The 22,410-nt window shown below is 38.6% G+C and overlaps 1 protein-coding gene across 4 annotated transcripts in view; it reads left to right on the top strand.

Moving 5' to 3' along the window:
• ranbp9 (RAN binding protein 9) overlaps positions 1-22,410 on the top strand; it is a 34,571-nt gene that overhangs the window by 2,148 nt on the left and 10,013 nt on the right. The window contains exons 2-13 of one of the 4 annotated variants that reach the window (XM_079819631.1): positions 2,861-2,972; positions 5,928-5,980; positions 6,319-6,486; positions 8,749-8,771; positions 10,449-10,633; positions 10,813-10,925; positions 15,630-15,738; positions 15,830-15,984; positions 17,276-17,417; positions 18,710-18,831; positions 19,017-19,168; positions 19,302-19,413. In XM_079819631.1, coding sequence (XP_079675757.1) covers positions 2,861-2,972; positions 5,928-5,980; positions 6,319-6,486; positions 8,749-8,771; positions 10,449-10,633; positions 10,813-10,925; positions 15,630-15,738; positions 15,830-15,984; positions 17,276-17,417; positions 18,710-18,831; positions 19,017-19,168; positions 19,302-19,413 — 1,446 coding nt within the window. Of the gene's footprint in view, positions 1-2,860; positions 2,973-5,927; positions 5,981-6,318; positions 6,487-8,748; positions 8,772-10,448; positions 10,634-10,812; positions 10,926-15,629; positions 15,739-15,829; positions 15,985-17,275; positions 17,418-18,706; positions 18,832-19,016; positions 19,169-19,301; positions 19,414-22,410 lie in introns of all 4 variants that reach the window. The other 3 variants (XM_079819633.1, XM_079819632.1, XM_079819630.1) reach the window with 3 other exon arrangements.

Genomic DNA, 22,410 nt, shown 5'->3' with positions numbered 1-22,410 from the left:
TTTAACATGATTTTTCTAAAAACAAAAACAAATGATGTATGGATAATCAGGTAAACCTGAGTGGCTAATTCTACTCTATCCAGTGTCTGTATAGTTGTGTGTTAATAATAGGTTTAATGCCTCTTCAGACACTTTAGGGACCCATAGCTTTTAGATGTATTCATTTGCTGTCTCAGAAGTGTGTTTTAGAAGCATTTTAGAAGCTAATATGAAGTGGTTTTGATTAAAATAATCCAAAATATCAAATTTCCTTGAAAGGGTTAGTTCACCCAAAAATGAAAATTGTCATTATTTACTCACACTCAAAGGATTAGTTCACTTTTAAATAAACTTTTGGTGATAATTTTCACCCCCATGTCATCCAAGATGTCCATGTCTTTCTTTCTGCAGTCGAAAAGAAATTAAGGTTTTTGATGAAAACATTCCAGGATTTTTCTCCGTATAATGGACTTCAATGGGCTCCAAGGTCCAAATGACAGTTTCAGTGCAGCTTCAAAGGGCTTTAAATGATACCATACGATGAATAAGGGTCTTATCTAGCGAAACGATACGTTTCTGCGAGAAACCGAGCAGTATTTATGCTATTATTTTACCTCTTATCAGACGAGCGTGATCATCTCTGAGCTCCGCTAAAACTTCCGCTAAGTGAGGTCAAAATACAAACGTGGTCATAGATATATCGATCGTAGATGCCTCATTCTACTGATCCGTGCAGGCGCTAATGAGGCATCTACGTATACATCTATGACCAGGCTCGTATTTTGACCTCACTTAGCGGAAGTTATGGCTGAGCTCAGAGATGATCACATTCATCTGTTAAGAGGTAAAATAATAGCATAAATACTGCTCAGTTTCTCGCAGAAACTGATGGTTTCGCTAGATAAGACCCTTATTCATCGTCTGGTATCGTTTAAAGCCCTTTGAAGCTGCACTGAAACTGTCATTTGGACCTTCGACCGTTTGAAGCCCATTGAAGTCTATTATATGGAGAAAATCCCTGCAATGTTTTCATCAAAAACCTTAATTTCTTTTTGACTGTAGAAAGAAGGACATGAACATCTTGGATGACATGGGGGGTGAGTAAATTATCAGCAAGTTTAATTAAAAGTGAACTAATCGTTTAAGACCTTTGTTCATCTTCAGAACATCTTAAGATATTTTTGATGAAATCTGAGAGCTTTCTGACCTCCCTGAATAGACAGCAATGTCAATTTTAAGGCCTTGAAAGGTAGTAAAGACAGAATTAAAATAGTCCATCTGACTTCAGTGGTTCAACCTTTGACTTTTTTTGTGCGGCAAAACAAAAATAACCAATTTATTCAACAATCTCTTCTCTTCCCTGTCAGTCTCCTACGCCATTCATGTTGTAAACACAGTGCAGCGCATCTGGGTTTTACGCCAGAACGCCGGCTCATTATTGGCCATAATTGCTCACATGAACAGCGTCGGCCAATACTGAGCTGGTGTTCTGACATTGAACCCGGAAGCGCTGCACTGTGTTTACAACATGAACAGCGTAGGAGACTGACAAGAAATAGTTGAATAATTTTGTTTTGTTTTTGCGCACAAAAAGTATTCTCGTCGTTTCATAACATTAAAGGAACATGCCACTATTTTTGAAAATAGGCTCATTTTCCGACTCCCCCAGAGTTAAACAGTTGAGTTTTACCGTTTTCGAATCCATTCAGCCGATCTCTGGGTCTGGCGGTAGCACTTTTAGCATAGCTTAGCATAGCTCATTGAATCTGATTAGACCGTTAGCATCTCGTTCAAAAATGACCAAAGAGTTTAGATATTTTCCTATTTAAAACTTGACCCTTCTGTAGTTACATCGTGTGCTAAGACCAAGGGAAAATGAAGAGTTGTAATTTTCTAGGCCGATATGGCTAGGAACTATACTCTCATTCCTGCGTAATAATCAAGAGCTGACGGCGGAGCAATGATATTACACAGCGCCTGAAAATAGTCCCCAACACACTCCCTGTGCAAGCAGGTTGTCACGTTGGTTATGCTGACGGAAGTTAGCCTATTTTCAGGCACTGCGTAGTTTCAGTATCATTGCGCCGCTACAGACCCGGAGATCGGCTGCATGGATTCGAAAACTCTAGTGGAGATGGAAAATTAGCCTATTTTCAAAAATAGTGACGTGTTCCTTTAAGGTTGAACCACTGGAGTCACATGGACTATTTTAACGATGTCTTTACAATCTTTCTGGGCCTTGAAATTGGTAATTAAATTGCTGTCTATAGAGAGGCAAGAAAACTCTCAGATTTCATCAAAAATATCTTAATTTGTGTTCTTACGGATACCAGGTCTTACGGGTTTGGAACGACATAAGGGTGAGGAATTAATGACAGAAATGTAATTTTTAGGTGAACTATCCCTTTAATGGCATTAGATATTAAAGGGCTATGTGTAGTATATCATACATACATTTTTTGCATTGTTTACAGCAATGTTTTAGAATTGACTTCCATGTTTGTTTGAGAATTGATTCAACTGAAGTATGAGAGAATGAGGTGGCAATTTCAAGGGGAATAAATAATAATAAAAAAATTGGATTCTGACACTGGTTTGTTGTTTTTTTGCTAATAAAATTGACAATAAATGCAAATTCACAAATTTCACATAAAAAAAAAAAAACATTTTTAAAATTCAAATGTGCAGTTTCTTTGCTGTTGCCAGGCAAACTGTCATCAGCCTGAAGCATACATCTCCAACAGCAAAAACATTGATTATGTTAAGTGTTTTTTTTTGCCATGACGACCTCTGGCGATTGTTATAATATTACAAATGTTCTAGTTCTCCTTGTGAGTGGCACCATCCACTTGCAGTAAATGATTGTGTTTTTGTCATCCAGGTCATGGAAAGACCCCGAAAGATGCGGCATCTGTCCGTGCAACACACCCCATTCCAGCTGCTTGCGGGGTCTATTACTTTGAGGTGAAAATTATCAGTAAAGGACGAGATGGGTATGTGAAGGATTCAGTATTTTGAGATCACTTTTTGATGGAAACGTTTAAATGTGCACTCAGTAATTTTATGTTGGTGTGGCAATGGGCTTTATAACAGTCGTCTTGGATTTTATATTTGCACCTAGTGGCGTTGAAGTTGCATTATGCAAAAGTTAATTTACTAATACCTTTGTAGAAATGCTCAATTAGAAGTCAGCAATGATTAATTTATTATGTGAGGGGAAAATGTCAGATAATGAGAGGTTTACTGAGATAAAAGTAGTATTGTCGTTCTGGTCATGTGATCTCAACATGGCAATAGGGCTGGACCAGAATATTCTAATATTCGCTGGGTGGGTTGGTATTCGATTTTCAATTTTAGCATTCGTCTTTTTTTTTTCCGCAACGGTTCTCATTCACGTTTGAATATGTTTACACTATAAAATCTGACATTGTGGAAAATAGAATAAAATAAACAAAATGTATTAGCCTTTTTACCCGATGTGAAACTGAGGAAATTTTCCCACCGGTTAATCGACGCGACAACACCGGTAATACCGGTGTCACGACGGGGGCTTTTAAATCGTTAATTCTAAACTGAAAGTAAAATGCACACGGCCGCTCGGGCATTCATAACGGAGTGGAGCAAAGCGAGTGTTTTCAATGACTTCCTATGGAAGTTGAGCTTCTACAGGGATGAACTAAAAACGCGCCAGTAAATGTGTGCGCACTGTGCGGCCGTGAACGAATGGAAGTGCGGCCGTGCACATTTTACTTTCGGTTTAGAATTAGTGCCAATCCTGGGGCGGGTTGCTTGAATGGTGGGTTCATTAGCCTATTATTTTTAATGAAAAACACAACAACAAAACAGTCAAATGAAATACTCACTTAAATAGGCGTTAAAACTCACTTAAATTAAACTCTCGTGATGAATGAAATCTTTTGTGCTCTGACTCTCGTTCGGCTCACGCTATATTAAGCATATATGTTCAGTTTTTATTTGTAGTGTCTGTTCTCGGTAACACTTTAGAATAATGGTCATTAGTTAACATTAGTTAATGTATTAACTAACATGAACTAACCATGAGTTTGTTTAATAATGCATTAGTAAATGTTGAAATTAACATTAACAAAGATTAATAAACGCTTTATAAGTGCAGTTCATTATTAGTTAATGTTAACTAATGTAGTTAACTAATGTTAACTAATGACCATTATTCTAAAGTGTTACCCTGTTCTCTAACTTAACTAAATTATTATATTACTATTAAAAAAATCTAAACGACTGTGGGGGCGGTGCCACTGTGGGCAAGTGATGCAACACCGACTATCGCAGCAAGCCTATTACCCGTTATTATCAATCTAAAGGCCTGTTCACACCGGGACGATTTTCGCACGCGTTTATCGCCGACGTTTAACGCCTCGGGACTAAACAATGGGCGCCAATATGAGTGTTCACACCGGCGCGCAAAACGGCAGGCGTAAAAGCTTCATTTTTAAAAAAACGCCTCGGGTTCGTTTTTTTATTTTGACGCGGCGCATAAAAAACTGTCCGACCAATGAGATCAGTGCTTTTGTTCACGTGCCTGGAGCTGCTGAAGTGACAGTAAAACACGACTTGGTGGCGCTCAAGCGCAAAACGGTCTTGCCGAGCACACATTGATACGACGAAGAAGTAGTAAGTAGACAAAGAAGAAGATGAACTGCTAATGCTGCTTGCCAGTTAGCAAAAAGTGTGTGAATGATTTTGTCCATATACTGAAATGTCTATGGTTTTGGCAAGCACGTAAATACTGTCTCTCTTCTCCTTCTGTGTGACAAGCGAGTGTCAGAGGCTTAAAGTGCCGCAGCACCATCTTGTGTACCGGGAGCGCATCGACTGAATGTGCACGTTCACTCGGCGCAGCGCCAGTGAAAATCGCTTGGGTGTGAACACTCAAGACGCGCCGAAAAACGGCACGAAAAACGCTGGCGATAAGCGCGCGTGATATTCGTCCCGGTGTGTACAGTTCTTTAAATGAATCTATTGCGAAATATAGGAGCTTGTTAACTCAAACGTGAGATTTTACTGGGACATAACAGACCTATGTGTTTTGTATCACTAGTGCAGAGCATATAAGCCCTGCCTGCGTGTGCTTGCATGTGCTTCTGACTCTGGATTAGAGTGAAAATGTTCAGCCCCCTCCCTACGAATATTCGGTGTTGATTACTACCGAAGCTCAAAAAAATTATATTCGGACCAGCCCTCATGAGGTGACCTGCACCATGTAAAATAAAACAGTTTTTATTCAGTCCAGGGTTATTATAGTATAGTATGATTAAAATGAGATGGAACTTTTATTATTATTTCAGCTAGTTGCCAAAGCAACATTGTTTATGTCATTTAATTTGATGCGCGAAAATAGCTAAAACTGAAAAAAAAGGAACGAAAACTAATAAAAACACAACAAAATTACTAAAACAAACTAAAATTAAAATGAATATGGAAATTTTAAAAATGAAAACTCATTCAAAATATTAATAAAATGTGTAACCCTTTACAATAAGGTCTCATTTGTTAACATTAGTTAATGTATTAATTAACATTAAGAAGCAATGAACAGCTATTAACTAAAGTTAACAAAGAGTAATAAATACTGTAACAAATGTATTGCCGATTGTTAGATCATGCATTAACTAATGTTAACAAATGCTGTAGAAGAATTGTTCATTATTAGTTCACGTTAACAAAAGTAGTTAACTAATGAAACTATATTGTAAAGTTTTACCATAAAATTATACTAAAATAACACATTCTGTGTCACATAAGTAGGAGTATTTTCAACATTTTTCAATCATACTGTTCATTTCTTTAGGGATAACTTTTGTAAGTAGGACAAAGTTACTGAGTGCACCTTGAATTTTTGGCATGAGCAATTTTAACTTCTCTAATACAGATTTTTACATCAAATAAATGTTGTTTTTTGTAACCAGGTACATGGGGATTGGCTTGTCAGCTCAAGGTGTCAACATGAACAGACTTCCAGGTAAAATGACGTTCAGATGTTGAGAAGTCACTGTACTTTTATTACGAGTAACCCATTAGCTGTCATATTTTCAGGTTGTTTGTGCCTATCTAGGACTCCTATTCTGTTTCTGAACCACTATAGATGGACAGGGTTTGAAGTTTAGATGTAATTAGTGGGCATGTTAACTTGATCCTCCACCTTTTTGACGCTCACAGACTCTGGGTGGTTCCTCTGCGAGTCTGCAGCTTGCCCGAGAGATAAGAGTTTAGAACGCTTAGTGCTCTTTCCTTAGTATTTTTGCAGTGCATACATTGTTTCCAAACAACAACAGTATGTGCCCAATGTTCTGTCCTTAGGTTGGGACAAACACTCATATGGCTACCATGGTGACGACGGCCACTCCTTCTGCTCTTCTGGCACTGGACAGCCCTATGGTCCCACATTTACAACAGGCGATGTGATTGGCTGCTGTGTGAACCTCATCAACAATACCTGTTTCTACACAAAAAATGGCCACAGTCTAGGTAGTAAACGTTTAAATTGCATATTAAAGGGTACATAACACACAGTGTCTGCCAGTCTCATGTTAATCTTAAGTATCTATTGAGTAGGATTGCATCCTTCATATCTCCCAAGAGTCTTTAGTTTATCATATTTATAAAAGACCGATACGCTGTACCGATTCTTTCCGAAAATAGCTGAACTCGTGAAGGCGTGCAGTAGGGCTGCGCAATATATCGAAATATCGCAAATGTACATATCGCAATATACATATCGCAAGGGCACGCAATATCTAAATTATTTTAATAAGCTACTTCAACATTGTGAAAAGTGTACGTTTTACGTAACACGACTGTTACTTATGATACTTGCTTGACGTTTAAAAGAGTTATTAAACACAATAACTTGTGAAAAACAACTCCTTGCAGTCTCGCGCTGTCTGACACACACACCGAAACGTGCGCACAAGCCGTTCTTTTTTTTTTTGTGTCTTGTTACACACTCGAACTGTCAAATACTCACACAGTTGTGTCAAAATGGCTGTCTTGATGAGTATTCATGTAAACACAGTCGGTTATGCTTTAAGTGAAATATATCAGTTGGGGAAAGAAATAGATTTTACACACTTAAAGCAATATCGTATCGAATATCGCATTATTTAACAAGGATATCGCATTTATCTTCAATATCGCACAGCCCTAGCGTGCAGTGGGCGGAGCTAAAGAATCACGAGCACACACACACACACACTCACACTCTCCCTGGATAACTTTCGATTCACTATATGTTCGTGTTGTTCACACTATATATGCTATATCCGATTGCCAACAAAACACACATTTGATGCAGTTTCATTCACCGCCTTCAGTTTCCACTCATGACCGGGAACAAACACACACACACTTGCAGAACTCCGGAAAAACAAACTGCATCCACTGTTTCCTTAACGCTGGGTTATTTGGGAAGCTGAAGTTGGTGATTTATCCCTTTCAACCACAAACACACTTCTTTAGTGACATTGTCATTTTGTTTCTACACCACGAAATCAACAGTGCTGCCAACGGCTACCGTAACTGAACGAAGCTCGTTGTTGATGCTCTTGCTCTCGTTCATTTAAGATTGAACATTGTTCTGCGGAGTCTGCTCTGTATTTTCTACTGCACACGCGAGCATAAACGAGCATAAATTAAATGACTCTGTACGCAATTGGATAGTCCTTCAACCAATCAGACCACAAGAGGCGTGATAAACGAGCATAATTCAAATGACTCTGTACGCAATTGGGTAGTCCTTCAACCAATCAGACCACAAGAGGCGTGATAAACGCGCATAATTCAAATGACTGTACGCAATTGGGTAGTCCTTCAACCAATCAGACCACAAGAGGCGTGATAAACGCGCATAATTCAAATGACTCTGTACGCAATTGGGTAGTCCTTCAACCAATCAGACCACAAGAGGCGTGATAAACGCGCATAATTCAAATGACTGTACGCAATTGGGTAGTCCTTCAACCAATCAGACCACAAGAGGTGTGATAAACGCGCATAATTCAAATGACTCTGTACGCAATTGGATAGTCCTTCAACCAATCAGACCACAAGAGGCGTAATAAACGTGCATAATTCAAATGACTGTATGCAATTGGGTAGTCCTTCAACCAATCAGACCACAAGAGGTGTGATAAACGCGCATAATTCAAATGACTCTGTACGCAATTGGATAGTCCTTCAACCAATCAGACCACAAGAGGCGTAATAAACGCGCATAATTCAAATGACTGTACGCAATTGGATAGTCATTCAACCAATCAGACCACAAGAGGCGTGATAAACGCGCATAATTCAAATGACTGTACGCAATTGGATAGTCCGTTCAACCAATCAGACCACAAGAGGCGTGATAAACGGGCAACGACCCATCGCTTCTCTATCCGTCATCGTGATAATCCCTCCAATAGCGGGCCAGGTGGATAAGCCAGTCTGTGATTGGTTCCCGCAAAAGTGTAACAGAAGCAGTAGAAATGAATGTACAGGTTTCCAGACTGAGTTGCAGGGCGAAATCAAATCGCCGGCAGATCAGGCTGGGTTTACCCAGTCTAGCCTCCTCCATCAATTAAGTGGGCATTTTAACATTACGCATCTCTAGGAATGGAAGATATTTAATTTAGGATGATTTAGGAGTTTATGGGAGGTATTAATCAGTTGTGGCTATTAACACACCATGTATGCGCACATTTTATATTGAATTTATATTCAATTTCTTTTTTTTCTTCTTTTTTTCAGGGATAGCTTTTACAGATTTACCGGTAAGTTGTTTTTTTTTAATCACCTCTGATACTGAAGTTAAGATTTTGTTGCCATATTATACCATACTATTCAAAAGTTTGGTTTTGGTGAGATTTAATGATTTTTATGCTGGTTAAGGATGTAATTATTTGATCAAAAATACAGTAAAAACTGTATTATTGTGATTTAATATTACAATTTAAAATGTAATGTATTCCTGTGATGGCAAAGCTGAATTTTCAGCATCATTCCTCCAGGCTTCAATGTCACATGATCCTTCAGAAATCAATTTAATCTGCTGATTTGGATTATTATCAATGTTTTGTTGCTTTATATTTCTGTGGAAATCGTGATACATTTTTCTTTCAGGATTTTTTGATGAATAGAGAGTTCAAAGGAACAGCATTTTGATAAAAATCTTTACTGTCACCTTTCAATTTAATGTGTCCTTACTGAATAAAATAAAATCTTACTGGCCCCAAACTTTTGAAACAGTATTGTATATTTTGTGTTTTATAATATTATCTTTTATGTAGTGTATTCTCCGATAAATATATTTGTTTTACATTCCAATATATGTTCATGTGTTTTATAAAAATATCAAGTCGCATCATTAGCAGCTTAACAGATTTGTTTTTGTTTTCTCTGACTGAAGGTCATGTGGTTATTGATCCGTTGTATATTTCTCATTGTTGTAATAGTCTTCCATTTTTAGATGTTGTAGAGAGGAAGCCTTTTGCTATTCTTTTGCCTTTCCTTCCTTCATCATTCAAGATGTTGTACTGACAGCATTTCTCTCGCTGGCTGAACAGAGGCCTGTTTGGGGCTAAAACAATAATCCATTGAGCAGAAAACACAGTTGGCTGTTGACCAGCATTCATGTTACTCTGAGTACTTCTGTGAAGTATGTCAGTTTAGTAGCCCTGACCTTTCTCTCTATTGGACCATGAGCACATATCCTCTCAGAGTTGTTCTCCAGAAAGCATCACAAAATGACTAATATGTGCCTCTGCCCCCTGACCTGACCGAGAAGCAACATTTCAATTATGTAGTTTGATCAAGTAGTTTACACATGATGCCGGATAGGACACCCAAGACTCACACACACATTTCTACAATCAGGAGAAAGTGTTCATCTTGTCGTTGTCTGTCCATTAGACATATTTTTCTGGACTTTAATACTTATTCTGTTGATAACCCAAGTCAATCCAAAGTTAGTCTGAAGATTTTTTTATTTAGTTTTATTTTTCAATAACTGAAAATAGCTGGCATGGTGTTGAAAAAGGAAAGAAAGAAAAAACTTTGTAGTTTTGATTTGTAATCCGATTAAAATCTGATGTTTTTTTTCTAATCCGTCTCTGTTTGAACGCTTGTGATACACATGAACTAAGGCACATTTTTGACAATAAGTCAAAAAATGTTGTACAGCGCTTTTCACAATACACTTTGTTTCATACCAGCTTTACAGAAAATCATGATTTTAAGGTTTTAAAAAAATCTTCATGCCTTATAGTCGCGATAATATAGTTTTTATTTTATGATACAAGCAATCAAGCCGTTTTCCATCATCTCCTTCAAGCTACTCTCAGTTGTCTTATGAGAAAGTCTTTAGACATTGTGCTTACATTTACATCCTTAACAAAAAGTTGAATCAACTGCGATCCAGATTTAGTCAAATGTGCTTATTTTGCTTTCAGCCCAACCTGTATCCCACAGTGGGTCTTCAGACCCCAGGGGAGGTCGTGGACGCCAATTTTGGGCAGCATCCATTTGTCTTTGATATTGAGGATTACATGCGTGAATGGAGAACCAAGATCCAAGCCCAGATTGACCGCTTCCCCATCGGGGAAAGAGAAGGAGAATGGCAGGCCATGATTCAGAAGTGAGTGCTTTTGATTTGGAGTATTTTGGTAATGTTGACGTCAACATTGTTACCAATGTTTGCTTTTCAAAACCTTCGAGATTTAATGAATGTATGTGCTAGTGGCTTATTTTTTTCTGCATCTTTCTCCATTTTTCTTTCTGGCTTATTCTTATACTCGCTTTCTTCCGTCTTCCCAGAATGGTGGCCTCCTATCTGGTTCACCACAGCTACTGTGCCACCGCAGAGGCCTTTGCCAAATCAACTGACCAGGCCGTACATGAGGAACTTGCTTCTATCAAAAATAGACAGAGTAAGTCTCCCCAGTCAACAGAAATAGGCTGTTCAGACTTTGTCAGGCCTTTTGGGTCTGTCTGATTTAAGATCAACAAGAATTAACACAATTTACTTTCTTACTGTGCGTTCACACCAGACACGACTTGTGCGCGTAGTTGGACGCGTGAACATTTTGAGATTACTCGCTTCATTCGCGCCTGATATTCGCTTCATTCGCGTATAACATTCCCTTCACAACAGATGCGAATTCGCGTCATGGAAGGGGCTTCTGCCAGGCGGCTCCAGTCTCGTTGCGAAATGGCTGACATGGATTGTTTTAAAATACGGCAAATAAACTCAATTTGCTGGCTTTAGCTAGCTTATAGTCTCAATATGTAATATATATATATATATATACACTCACCTAAAGGATTATTAGGAACACCTGTTAAATTTCTCATTAATGCAATTATCTAATCAACCAATCACATGGCAGTTGCTTCAATGCATTTAGGGGTGTGGTCCTGGTCAAGACAATCTCCTGAACTCCAAACTGAATGTCAGAATGGGAAAGAAAGGAGATTTAAGCAATTTTGAGCGTTGCATGGTTGTTGGTGCCAGACGGGCCGGTCTGAGTATTTCACAATCTGCTCAGTTACTGGGATTTTCATGCACAACCATTTCTAGGGTTTACAAAGAATGGTGTGAAAAGGGAAAAACATCCAGTATGCGGCAGTCCTGTGGGCGAAAATGCCTTGTTGATGCTAGAGGTCAGAGGAGAATGGGCCGACTGATTCAAGCTGATAGAAGAGCAACTTTGACTGAAATAACCACTCGTTACAACCGAGGTATGCAGCAAAGCATTTGTGAAGCCACAACACACACAACCTTGAGGCGGATGGGCTACAACAGCAGAAGACCCCACCGGGTACCACTCATCTCCACTACAAATAGGAAAAAGAGGCGACAATTTGCACGAGCTCACCAAAATTGGACAGTTGAGACTGGAAAAATGTTGCCTGGTCTGATGAGTCTCGATTTCTGTTGAGACATTCAGATGGTAGAGTCAGAATTTGATGTAAACAGAATGAGAACATGGATCCATCATGCCTTGTTACCACTGTGCAGGCTGGTGGTGGTGGTGTAATGGTGTGGGGGATGTTTTCTTGGCACACTTTAGGCCCCTTAGTGCCAATTGGGGATCGTTTAAATGCCACGGCCTACCTGAGCATTGTTTCTGACCATGTCCATCCCTTTATGACCACCATGTACCCATCCTCTGATGGCTACTTCCAGCAGGATAATGCACCATGTCACAAACAATGAGCATGAACATGACAATGAGTTCACTGGACTAAAATGGCCCCCACAGTCACCAGATCTCAACCCAATAGAGCATCTTTGGGATGTGGTGGAACGGGAGCTTCGTGCCCTGGATGTGCATCCCACAAATATCCATCAACTGCAAGATATATATATATATATATATATATATATATTAGCTCAAATTGGACTTTCTTCCAAGCAAGATCCTTTTTATTCCTGTTTCTGTAAAGTACGAAGATGTATCGTACAGCTCCGGGTATCCACATATGATTTTGTCCTCATTGTTGTCACTACTAGAGGAAGCTCATGATTAGTTAACGCGGCGCGAATATTCGCCAATTTTTCAACTCACATGAAACGCTCAATTCGCTGTGTCATTCGCGCGAATCGCAAAATGTCTATTCTTGTCTTTGCATTGGCTTAACATGTAAATCACTCGTGCTTAACGTTTCATTCGCGTCTGGTGTGAACGCACCATTAAAGGTGCACTATGTACAGTGGCGTAGCTGGATGGTGCCCATGCATCATGTATCAACGATAGCCAGAGATATTGTCGAAAGCATCACATACTGGCGATATTAAATTTGGCATTTCCAATTAATGTAGGCCTGCTATATTATTCTTATTATTAAGCCTATTATTATTATTAGGTTACTTTTATTATGAAATTAATATTACAATAAATGTGTCCCTCAATAATAATCACAGCGCATAACTACATGCAGGAATGACGCACTGTGAGGATAATAAAACATTTGGATATTACTTCTCATTGAAAATTCTTTAGGAAAACATTTAGGTCTATAATGCAATGAATTATAGGCATATAATTAATATTATGAACAGTATATTATATAAAAAAAACGCTTTATTTCAAGCACAGATGCGGATTTGCAGTACGCCACTGACTATGTATCTTTTTGTTCAAAAGAATTTAAATATACAATACACCATCAATTATTCTTCCAAAATGTGTTTTGTCTTACTCTGATTCACTATAGTTAGCCCATTATAAGTGTTTATATTTTTGAGAGTGGGATGCTTTTTCGCGCGAAAAATGCGGTACATATGTCACATATTGCGGTACATATTGTTTGTGCACGTCTCGTCATATTCACAGATAGAGAAAAGTTGCTCCGGCTTCTATGCCACATGTGAGTGGCATAGGTTAGATGTCAAAACGAGCGAGAAAGGTTGACATTGTAGGAAATTCAGAAGCAAAGACCAGGAGACAGGAGGTTGTATCTTCAGCAGGATTCTTTATTGAGAACGTGCTGTTTGGTCGCTGCTGTCATCAAGTCCGACTACGGGAGCTGTACATTGTATTTTATAGGCATTCAGTGGGCAGTCCTTAAAGGGATAGTTCACCCAAAATTGAAAATTAGCCCATGATTTACTCACCCTCAAGTCATCCTAGGTGTGTATGACATTCTTCTTTCAGACGAATAAAGTCAGAGTTATATTAAAAATGTCCTGGCTCTTCCCAGCTTAAAAATATCGATATATATATATATATATATATATATATATATATAATATATATATCGATATATATATATATATATATATATATATATATATATATATATATATATATATATATATATATATATATATATATATATATATATATATATATATATATATATATATATATATATATATATATATAAAACTTTATAATGTGAACGATCTAGCTTCCACCAGATCGCCTTCCGTATTCAGGAAAGTGTAGTGCCTCTCGCAGTTCAAAATGCTTAAGCTACGTCTGACATTGCACACCAGTTACGTTTTTTTCCGATAGATAATTTACTTTATAAAGTTCTAAATATGGATATTTTTCTTACATAAACGCGCTACTTCGCTTCAGAAGGCCTTTATTAACCCCCCGGAGTCATGTGGAGCAGTTATATGATGGATAGATGCACTTTTAAGATTGATAGATGCACTTTTATGGACTTCAAAAACAGAGCAACAATCACTGCCATTATAAAGCTTGGAAGAGCCAGAACATATTTAATATAACTCAGATTATATTCGTCTGAAAGAAGAATGTCATACACCTAGGATGACTTGAGGGTGAGTTAATTTTCATTTTTGGGTGAACTATCCCTTTTAAAGGTGTTGACCTTACACACAGCCTTAGAGGTGAATCACTAAAACAAAAGCATCTAAAGACAATGAGGAAGTTACCCCTGAGTGAGATCAAACAGACCAAATGTTTTAAGCACCACCTGGTCACTAGTGTTATAGACATGTGAATATTTAAACATGAAGACATGTAAACAACACAACAGTCAGTCTCAGTAGGAAGATCAAAAACTGACACAACCCCCTCACTGGAGGCTTTATTGAATCTAATCAGTAAACTGATGTCGTCATGTTCACACTGAATGCCCAGTTCAGTTCACCTTAGTTTTCATGTGATGTTATGTCAGGATGTAGGATCAGCCGATCTTAAACCGATTCCTACATTTTTAATCCCACAAAATGGAGCAGCTAAATCTCTAACCTCTGTGGAATCACTTGTTTAAAAAAAAAAAAAAACCTCAGGACAAAGAGCGTCTGCTTGCAAAAAGGGAATATGAGAGAGCTCCTAATAAATCGAGAATCTGGTTTTCGGAGAAAAAAATGTTCCCGCGCGAAATTAGGCGATGGAGAGATGGCATTTTTATTACTCAATAGTTGAATATGAGGTACTTTATTGAACAGATAAATTGCCATATGTAGCTCACTAACAGAGTTCACTGTAATGAATGATCTATTGTAACGGGTCATTTCATTATGGGTTGTTGCTGCGCTGAGCTGGAATTTACTTTCAAAGATGTCTATTAATGGGTCAGCCTTAGATGCTTTCCATCTAAACTGGTTATATCTCTTAATCCTAGTAGTGAATATTTTATGAGCAGTAGGATAACCATATTCATCCGCAGTCATGCAGAGTCGAAACACAACAAAAACGGTAACACTTTACAATAAGGTTCATTAGTTAATAATGAACTGCACTTATAAATCATTTATTTATCTTTATTAATGTTAATTTCAACATTTACTAATGCATTATTAAAATCTTGTTAACATTAGTTAATGCCCTGTGAACTAACATTAACAAACCATGAACAGCTGGATTTTTATTAACTAACGTTAACAAAGATTAACTAATGCTGAACAGAGCGTGTTCAGCATTAGTGTTCATGGTTAGTTCATGTTAACTAATGCATTAACTAATGCAACCTTATTGTAAATTGTTACCACGAAAACAATGTTCTACAGCAAAAAACAGTTGCAGTTTTTCAGTCCCTATAGGGCCAAACGTTACAATAGTAATACATAGTTCCTGGTCTAATTCTGAATGATTCATCAATGCATGTTTTCAAGGGTGAACTCAATGCTGAGTAATGGCTTGTGATTGCAGAGATCCAGAAGCTGGTCCTGTCCGGCAGAATGGGAGAGGCTATAGAGACCACTCAACAACTTTATCCCAGCCTGTTAGAGAGAAACCCAGACCTCCTCTTCATGTTGAAGTGAGTGTGATATGTGCAGCTTTACAAGAATGGACACTGTATACATAAAGTGAAGACACTGTATACATGATGGATCTATATCTCTTTCCAGAGTCCGGCAGTTCATTGAGATGGTGAATGGAACTGACAGTGAGGTCAGGTGTCTCGGTGGGAGGAGCCCTAAGTCACAGGATAGTTACCCAGGCTCCCCTCGCCTCTTCAACAGCCCTGTTCACAAAGCCAGCAGCTCCCAGGCCTACCAGACAGGCATGTGCACTACACACACACTTACAACACCCCTCCAAATCATTGAATTCAGGTGTTCAATCACTTCCATGGCCACAGGTGTATAAATCAAGCACTAGGCATGCAGACGCTTCTACTAACATTTGTGAAAGAATGGGCCGCTCTCAGGAGCTCAGAGAACTCAAGCGTGGTACTGTGATAGGTTCCCACCTGTGCAAAGTTCATTTGTGAAATTTCCTCACTACTAAATATTTCACGCTCAACTGTTAGTGGTGTTATAACAAAGTGGAAGCAATTGGGAACAACAGCAACTCAGCCATGAAGTGATGGGCCACGTAAAATCACAGAGCGGGGTCAGCGCATGCTTAGGGTCAATAGCTCCAGACCTCCAAACTTCGTGTGTCCTTCAGATTAGCTCAAGAACAGTGTGTAGAGCTTCATGGAATGGGTTTCCATGGCCAAGCAGCTCATCCAAGCCTTACATCACCAAGTGCAATGCAAAATCATGATTTCCTGCCTGGCAATCCGATGGACGATTCTGGGTTTGACAGTTGCCAGGAGAACGTTACTTGCCTGACTGCATTGTGCCAAGTGTAAAGTTTGGTGGTGGGGGGATTATGGTGTTGGGTTGTTTTTCAGGGGTTGGGCTTGGCACTTTAGTTCCAGTGAAAGGAACTCCTGATGCTTCAGCATACCAAGACATTTTGGACAATTTCATGCTCCCAACTTTGTGGGAACACATTGGGGACGGCCCCTTCCTGTCCCAGCATGACTGACCAGTGCACAAAGCGTCGCTCCATAAAGACATGGATGAGCGAGTTTGGTGTGGAGGAACTTGACTGGCCTGCACAGAGTCCTGACCTCAACCCGATAGAACAGCTTTGGGATGAATTAGAGCGGAGACTGAGAGCCAGGCCTTCTCGTCCAACATCAGTGCCTGACCTCACAAATGCGCTTCTAGAAGAATCCCCATAAACACACTCCTAAACCTTGGTGGACAGCCTTCCCAGAAGAGTTGAAGCGGTTATTGCTGCAAAGGGTGGGCCAACTCCATATTAAAAAACGGATTAAAAAATATGTAATTAAAGGTAATTCGCATGTTAAGGCAGACGTCCCAAAACTTTTGGCAATATAGTGTATTACAACTGAAGTATCAGCGGTACATATCAGCTTAGATAGAAGGGCCTTCAAATATTGTCTTGGACATAAGGGGACTTTGGAGTCAAAAATGGCTTAACCTAGACCAGAATGAACCATTGAGCATTAATAGGAGAAGTTATCGCTGATCATTTATTTTTCCATCTGTCTCCAGGTTTTGATAGTAATTACTGTAATGGAGTTTCATCAAGTAAAGGCCACACCTCGACCCACAGTCACAAGTCTTGTCCCCCTGCCCTGCCAAGTCCAGAGCTTGGTGTCCTGAATGGCAGTCGGGGCCAGCAGACCACCGTGAGGTATGTCTGTGTTTAAGCACATCGAAATATCCATGTAAAGATGATATGAAAGCAAAATTTACCATATATATTTTGTAAATGTATGTTATATATCGTCGCTGTCCGATGAAAACCACGTATGTCCATTTTGCCGATTTTGAGATTTTTCGACGGATTGAATGTCCAGGTTCATTTCCGTATACAGTATGCTTCACATATCTAAATGGCCAATGAAAAGTTGTGAAATCATGTCATCTGATTTTCACGTATATCCATTTGGTGTCAAAGCTGTCAATCACGCCGCGTATCTCCCGCCCTGTGGAAGCATCTCGCCGGTCTCGTGAAGTTTCATCGAAGCTCAGCACTGGATAGCCGAAAGTACGAGATTGAAGCTCTCCACAGTTTAGTTCTAATCTAGTTCTTCACAGATTAGTTTGCTTGCTAGTATGTAAATGAACTCGGTCTCATTGATAAGATTCAAACTTTTTTTTTTCTTAGTCAAACTGATCAAATTATAGCCTGTAATGCTACTGTCATGATTGTCACTAGAACATGCCTCACTCATACTGCGATCACCGCTTGCCAGAGGCTGAGAATGTCCAGCACGTAATCCTCTGTCAATATGAAACGCCACTTGGCCATTCTAATTAATGATCGGAAGAACGCGTATCGACCACCGTTACTGTAAAATATGCACGTATGTCCATTTAAACTCAATTTTGGTCAAATGTGGATTATATCATTACACTGGCAAGAATATGGTTACATGTAAAGATGCCGTACCAAGTATGACAACGCTACATTCAACTGCTTTTGAAATACGGTCTTTTTTTAACTTCCTGAAAAGTAACCGTTTTGGACATGCGTGAGTTTCATCGGGCAGCGACGATATGTAATTGTGAATAAGCATTTGCACAAATTAATTGTTTTTATTAAATAATTTTTGACCTTGTATTGTTTAATCAAAAAGTCTGGATCTTCCGGTGAAATGACATGACGGATGCCCTGCTTCTCCAATCATTTAGTTTGTGTAAACCCTTCTCCACAATCAACTTCAAGCTTGCATTCATTCATTCATTCATTGGCAACGGCCACATCTCAAAATCAAAACCGATCGATAGAATCAAGTCCCCTCCCACCATTTTTTCTTTTTTAATAATCTGTTACAGTCTGATGTTCGTCACAATACAGAAAAAAGATCTGTCACTATTTCTGGTTTGATCGCAACTTTAATACCGAAGGGCAAATTATATAAGAACATAACTGTACAGCACAGAATAAACCTGTTATCTCTTGTTGACTCTTCCTAGCAGTGCTGAGGTAGAGATGGAGGTTGATCACTTCTCAAACGGAGTGTCTGAATCCTCTTCAAATGGATTTCTGAATGGCAGCGCTACACATGGGACAGAGCAGGAAGATTGTGATGCAGATATGGGTGAGTGGATAATTGGGCTTCTTTTAAATTCCTGTCTCTACAATGAGATTTGTAGTAAGAGGTCAAAGGTTTTTTCCCTCGTGTGATTTGTATTACAAAACTGATGTTTTGCATGTGACTCCCAATCATTTGGTCAATTGTGTTATGCAAATGAATCCAGTGCGAATGAAATGCTTTGTACGCAGAAGTGGATAGCACTCAGTCTAAGAGGCAGTTGTGCGGTGGGAGCCAGGCCGCCATCGAGAGGATGATCCAGTTCGGCCGAGAGCTTCAGAGCATGAGCGAACACTTGCGCCGTGAGCGGGGAAAAAACTCAGCCAATAAGAAGATGCTCAAGGTACTGCCATCAATATACACAAGTTGTATGGAGGTGCTGTTTGTAACTAATCACATTTATGAAATGTATAAAATGTCTTTTGGTTATGATGGTAATGACCAGTGATATATATACCATGTCTCCATTCGTGTAGGATGCATTCAGTTTGCTGGCATACTCAGATCCATGGAACAGCCCCGTGGGCTACCAGCTAGACTCCATCCAGAGAGAGCCGGTCTGCTCTACACTCAACAGTGCAATATTAGGTACAGCATCCATCTTCCTGAGGACCAGATTTTCTAAAAGGGAGCGCTCCACTACCTATCACGAGTACAATTCATGCCAACGGCCCATAACATCACTGTATTTTTAGCCAGAACTCACACGTTAAATACATTTAACTAGCTTGATACAGATGGATCACTCAAATCAGAAAGAATGTAAAGGTTATGATGACGGCGATGGACATGAGCAGGATGTTATAGTTCAAGGAATTGTTTTGTACCTTCTACACCTACTGAATATAATCGGGTGAAAGCACGTTTTGAACAGGTAGCACTTATTCGCACACGCAATCGCTCTCTCTAATGCATTCAAACTAAAATGGTTAAAAAATTAACTAATTAATCAAATTTTTCTGTAATTAATCATGATTAATCGCTATTAAAACACATTGGAGTTTTTAGTATTTTGATATTGTAATTAGGGATCGACCGATATGGATTTTTTTTAGTGCCGATAGCGATTTTTTTTCCATCAGCCTTAGCCGATGACCGATACGGGCTGCCGATATTCTTGAGCCGATACTGCTTTTGCTCCCTCAATTTACATCATAAAAATGACACAATGATCATGATGATAATTTAAAAAAGGAACATTTATTGAACTAAAAAAAAACAATATTTAACAAATAGTAAAAACAGGTGAGGTAGAACAAGAAAAAAAGAGTTCAGTGGTGAAAATAAATTCTGAAAATAAATATTTAAGCATAAATAAAATAATTACACTATTGCACACAGTATCAACAAGCAAGCATTATAATAAAGTGCACACTGACTGTCCTATACTTAATTTTAAAACTATTTACAACCTAGTCATTTAATGGTTACACCAGTGGTAATTCAGGAAAAAAATCTCCCAATGCTCCACGTGAAACTTCAGTCTCTCGAACTTTTACCATCGTGTCAATTCTCAATTGATTTTGATTAATATGCGCGAGGGAGGGAGAGCAAGACAGTTTGAAGACGGTGAGAGCTGCCCTGTGGACGCCTGTCTGTAAATAATGCAGGGGAAAAAATATCGGCGAACGCAGCAGCCTTGTATCGGCCAATGCCGATACACGTAAAAATCAATTATCGGCCCGATATATCGGTCAAACACTAATTGTAATAATTTCAGTTACTCTCCAAATTAATGAAGAAACAATTTAAAGACAGCCTATTTAAAACATTTGTCGTAATGGCATCTTTTTATGAATGAAGGCCAGTATCACTGATACTACACTGTGTGCAGAATTATTAGGCACATAGATTTTCTGATCCTTATATTCAGGTGTGCAGAATTATTAGGCACGTTTTCTTTTACAGATAAAATGAGCCAAAAAAGAGATTTAACTCAAATTACTACATTGCAGTTAAGGCGTGACCATTGGACAGTGAAATGCTCATTGGGTCAGCAGGATCAGACAAAAACATATGGCGGAGAAAAGAAGAATTAAGTGTGAAACCCTCAGGAACCCTTTAGTCTCCAGTGCCACCATTTTACAGAACTGTAACCTTAACCTGGAGTCTCCAGAAGTGCAAGGTGTCAGGATCTCAGAGACTTAAGTTAGGTAAAGAATCCTAAAAAAATTACTTGAATAATAAATAAATTGTGAATACAGAAGACTTTTTTGTAGGCTTTATAGACAGATAGGTTGAGAATGACTCTTGAAGGACCAACACCACATCAGATTCTTTACCTAACTTAAGTCTCTGAGATCCTGACACCTTGCACTTCTGGAGACTCCAGGTTAAGGTTACAGTTCAGTAAAATGGTGGGGCTGGAGACTAAAGGGTTCCTTAATTGTTTATTATTTTGCGGTTAACATGTGTCTTTTCTTCGCCACCTGTTTTTGTCTGATCCTGCTGACCCAATGAGCATTTCACTGTCCAATGGCAGGGTTCCCGCGGGGTCTTAAAATGTCTAAAATTTTATTTTTTAAATTTAAGGCCTTAAAATGTCTTAAAAACGGCCAGATTTTCACCCGAGGTCTTAAATTTAATTTAGTTAGGTCTTAAAAAAAGTGTTATCCTCGTTCATTTCCAGAAATGCTGGCTGCAGAAAGTTATTAACGTTACACTGTAGCAAAAAAGTATCGAATCGCGAAAGCGGAGCTCTAGAGTCTTTGCTCCGCCCCCAGAGCGTTCGTTCGGGGTGTTGTAGTTCTTTCTGGGGGTGTTGGTACACGTACTCGGTGATAAAACTACAAATCCCGTGATAAATGCAATTACCTGCCCGCGAAATACGTCTACATTTAATAACGTTGTATTTTTTCTGGACAGAATGAGGCAGACATGCATTGTTTTATATTATTCTAAACAGGGATAAAGTCTGCACTCAATCAGCACTGCATACCTTATAATTATGACAATAGTGAAGGCTTGAAGAACTCAAATACACCATAGCTTGATGCAGTCGTGTTTATTGTCTTCGTTTCATCAGTCAAAGCGTTTCTATCTTCAGTTTATCCTACATCGCTAGCTTCACATTTGGGCTAAGGATTACTTCTCTGAGGCTAATGTGGAGTTTCTGCTCGAGGGCGCCCTCTGGCTTACAGTATGAATGAAAGTTTGGGTAACAAATATGAAAAATAATACTTCTCTCTAAATAAATTTATATGACAACCCATATGTTTTTCTCCAATGTACAGTTTTTCCCCCACAGTGGATGCATAAGAGGCTCATATTTCATATTAAGTACATAGACTTTAAAAAATTTATATCACAGATAAAAAGCACAGAATTTCTTTATTTTTTTATTTTATTTTTTACAATAAACCTTTAGACCTTTCAAATGGTTTTTAGTCATAGGCTGTCTGCATATTAACAGGTAACCCAGCAGGTTTTTTTTTGTAAAATAAGTTTTCTGTAAAATATAAATGTTATTTTATTAGTATTATTATTGTTATATTTATTCTTAAATACTCTATTTTAAATTTTTTAATAATTAAAATGTTATTGTAATAGTAGTATTTCTAATTTTGTTAAATATTTGTATTTATT

This window comes from Gobio gobio, assembly GCF_949357685.1.
Source record: "Gobio gobio genome assembly, chromosome: 6".
NCBI lineage: Eukaryota > Metazoa > Chordata > Actinopteri > Cypriniformes > Gobionidae > Gobio > Gobio gobio.
This window is presented reverse-complemented; position numbering and strand designations above follow the sequence as displayed.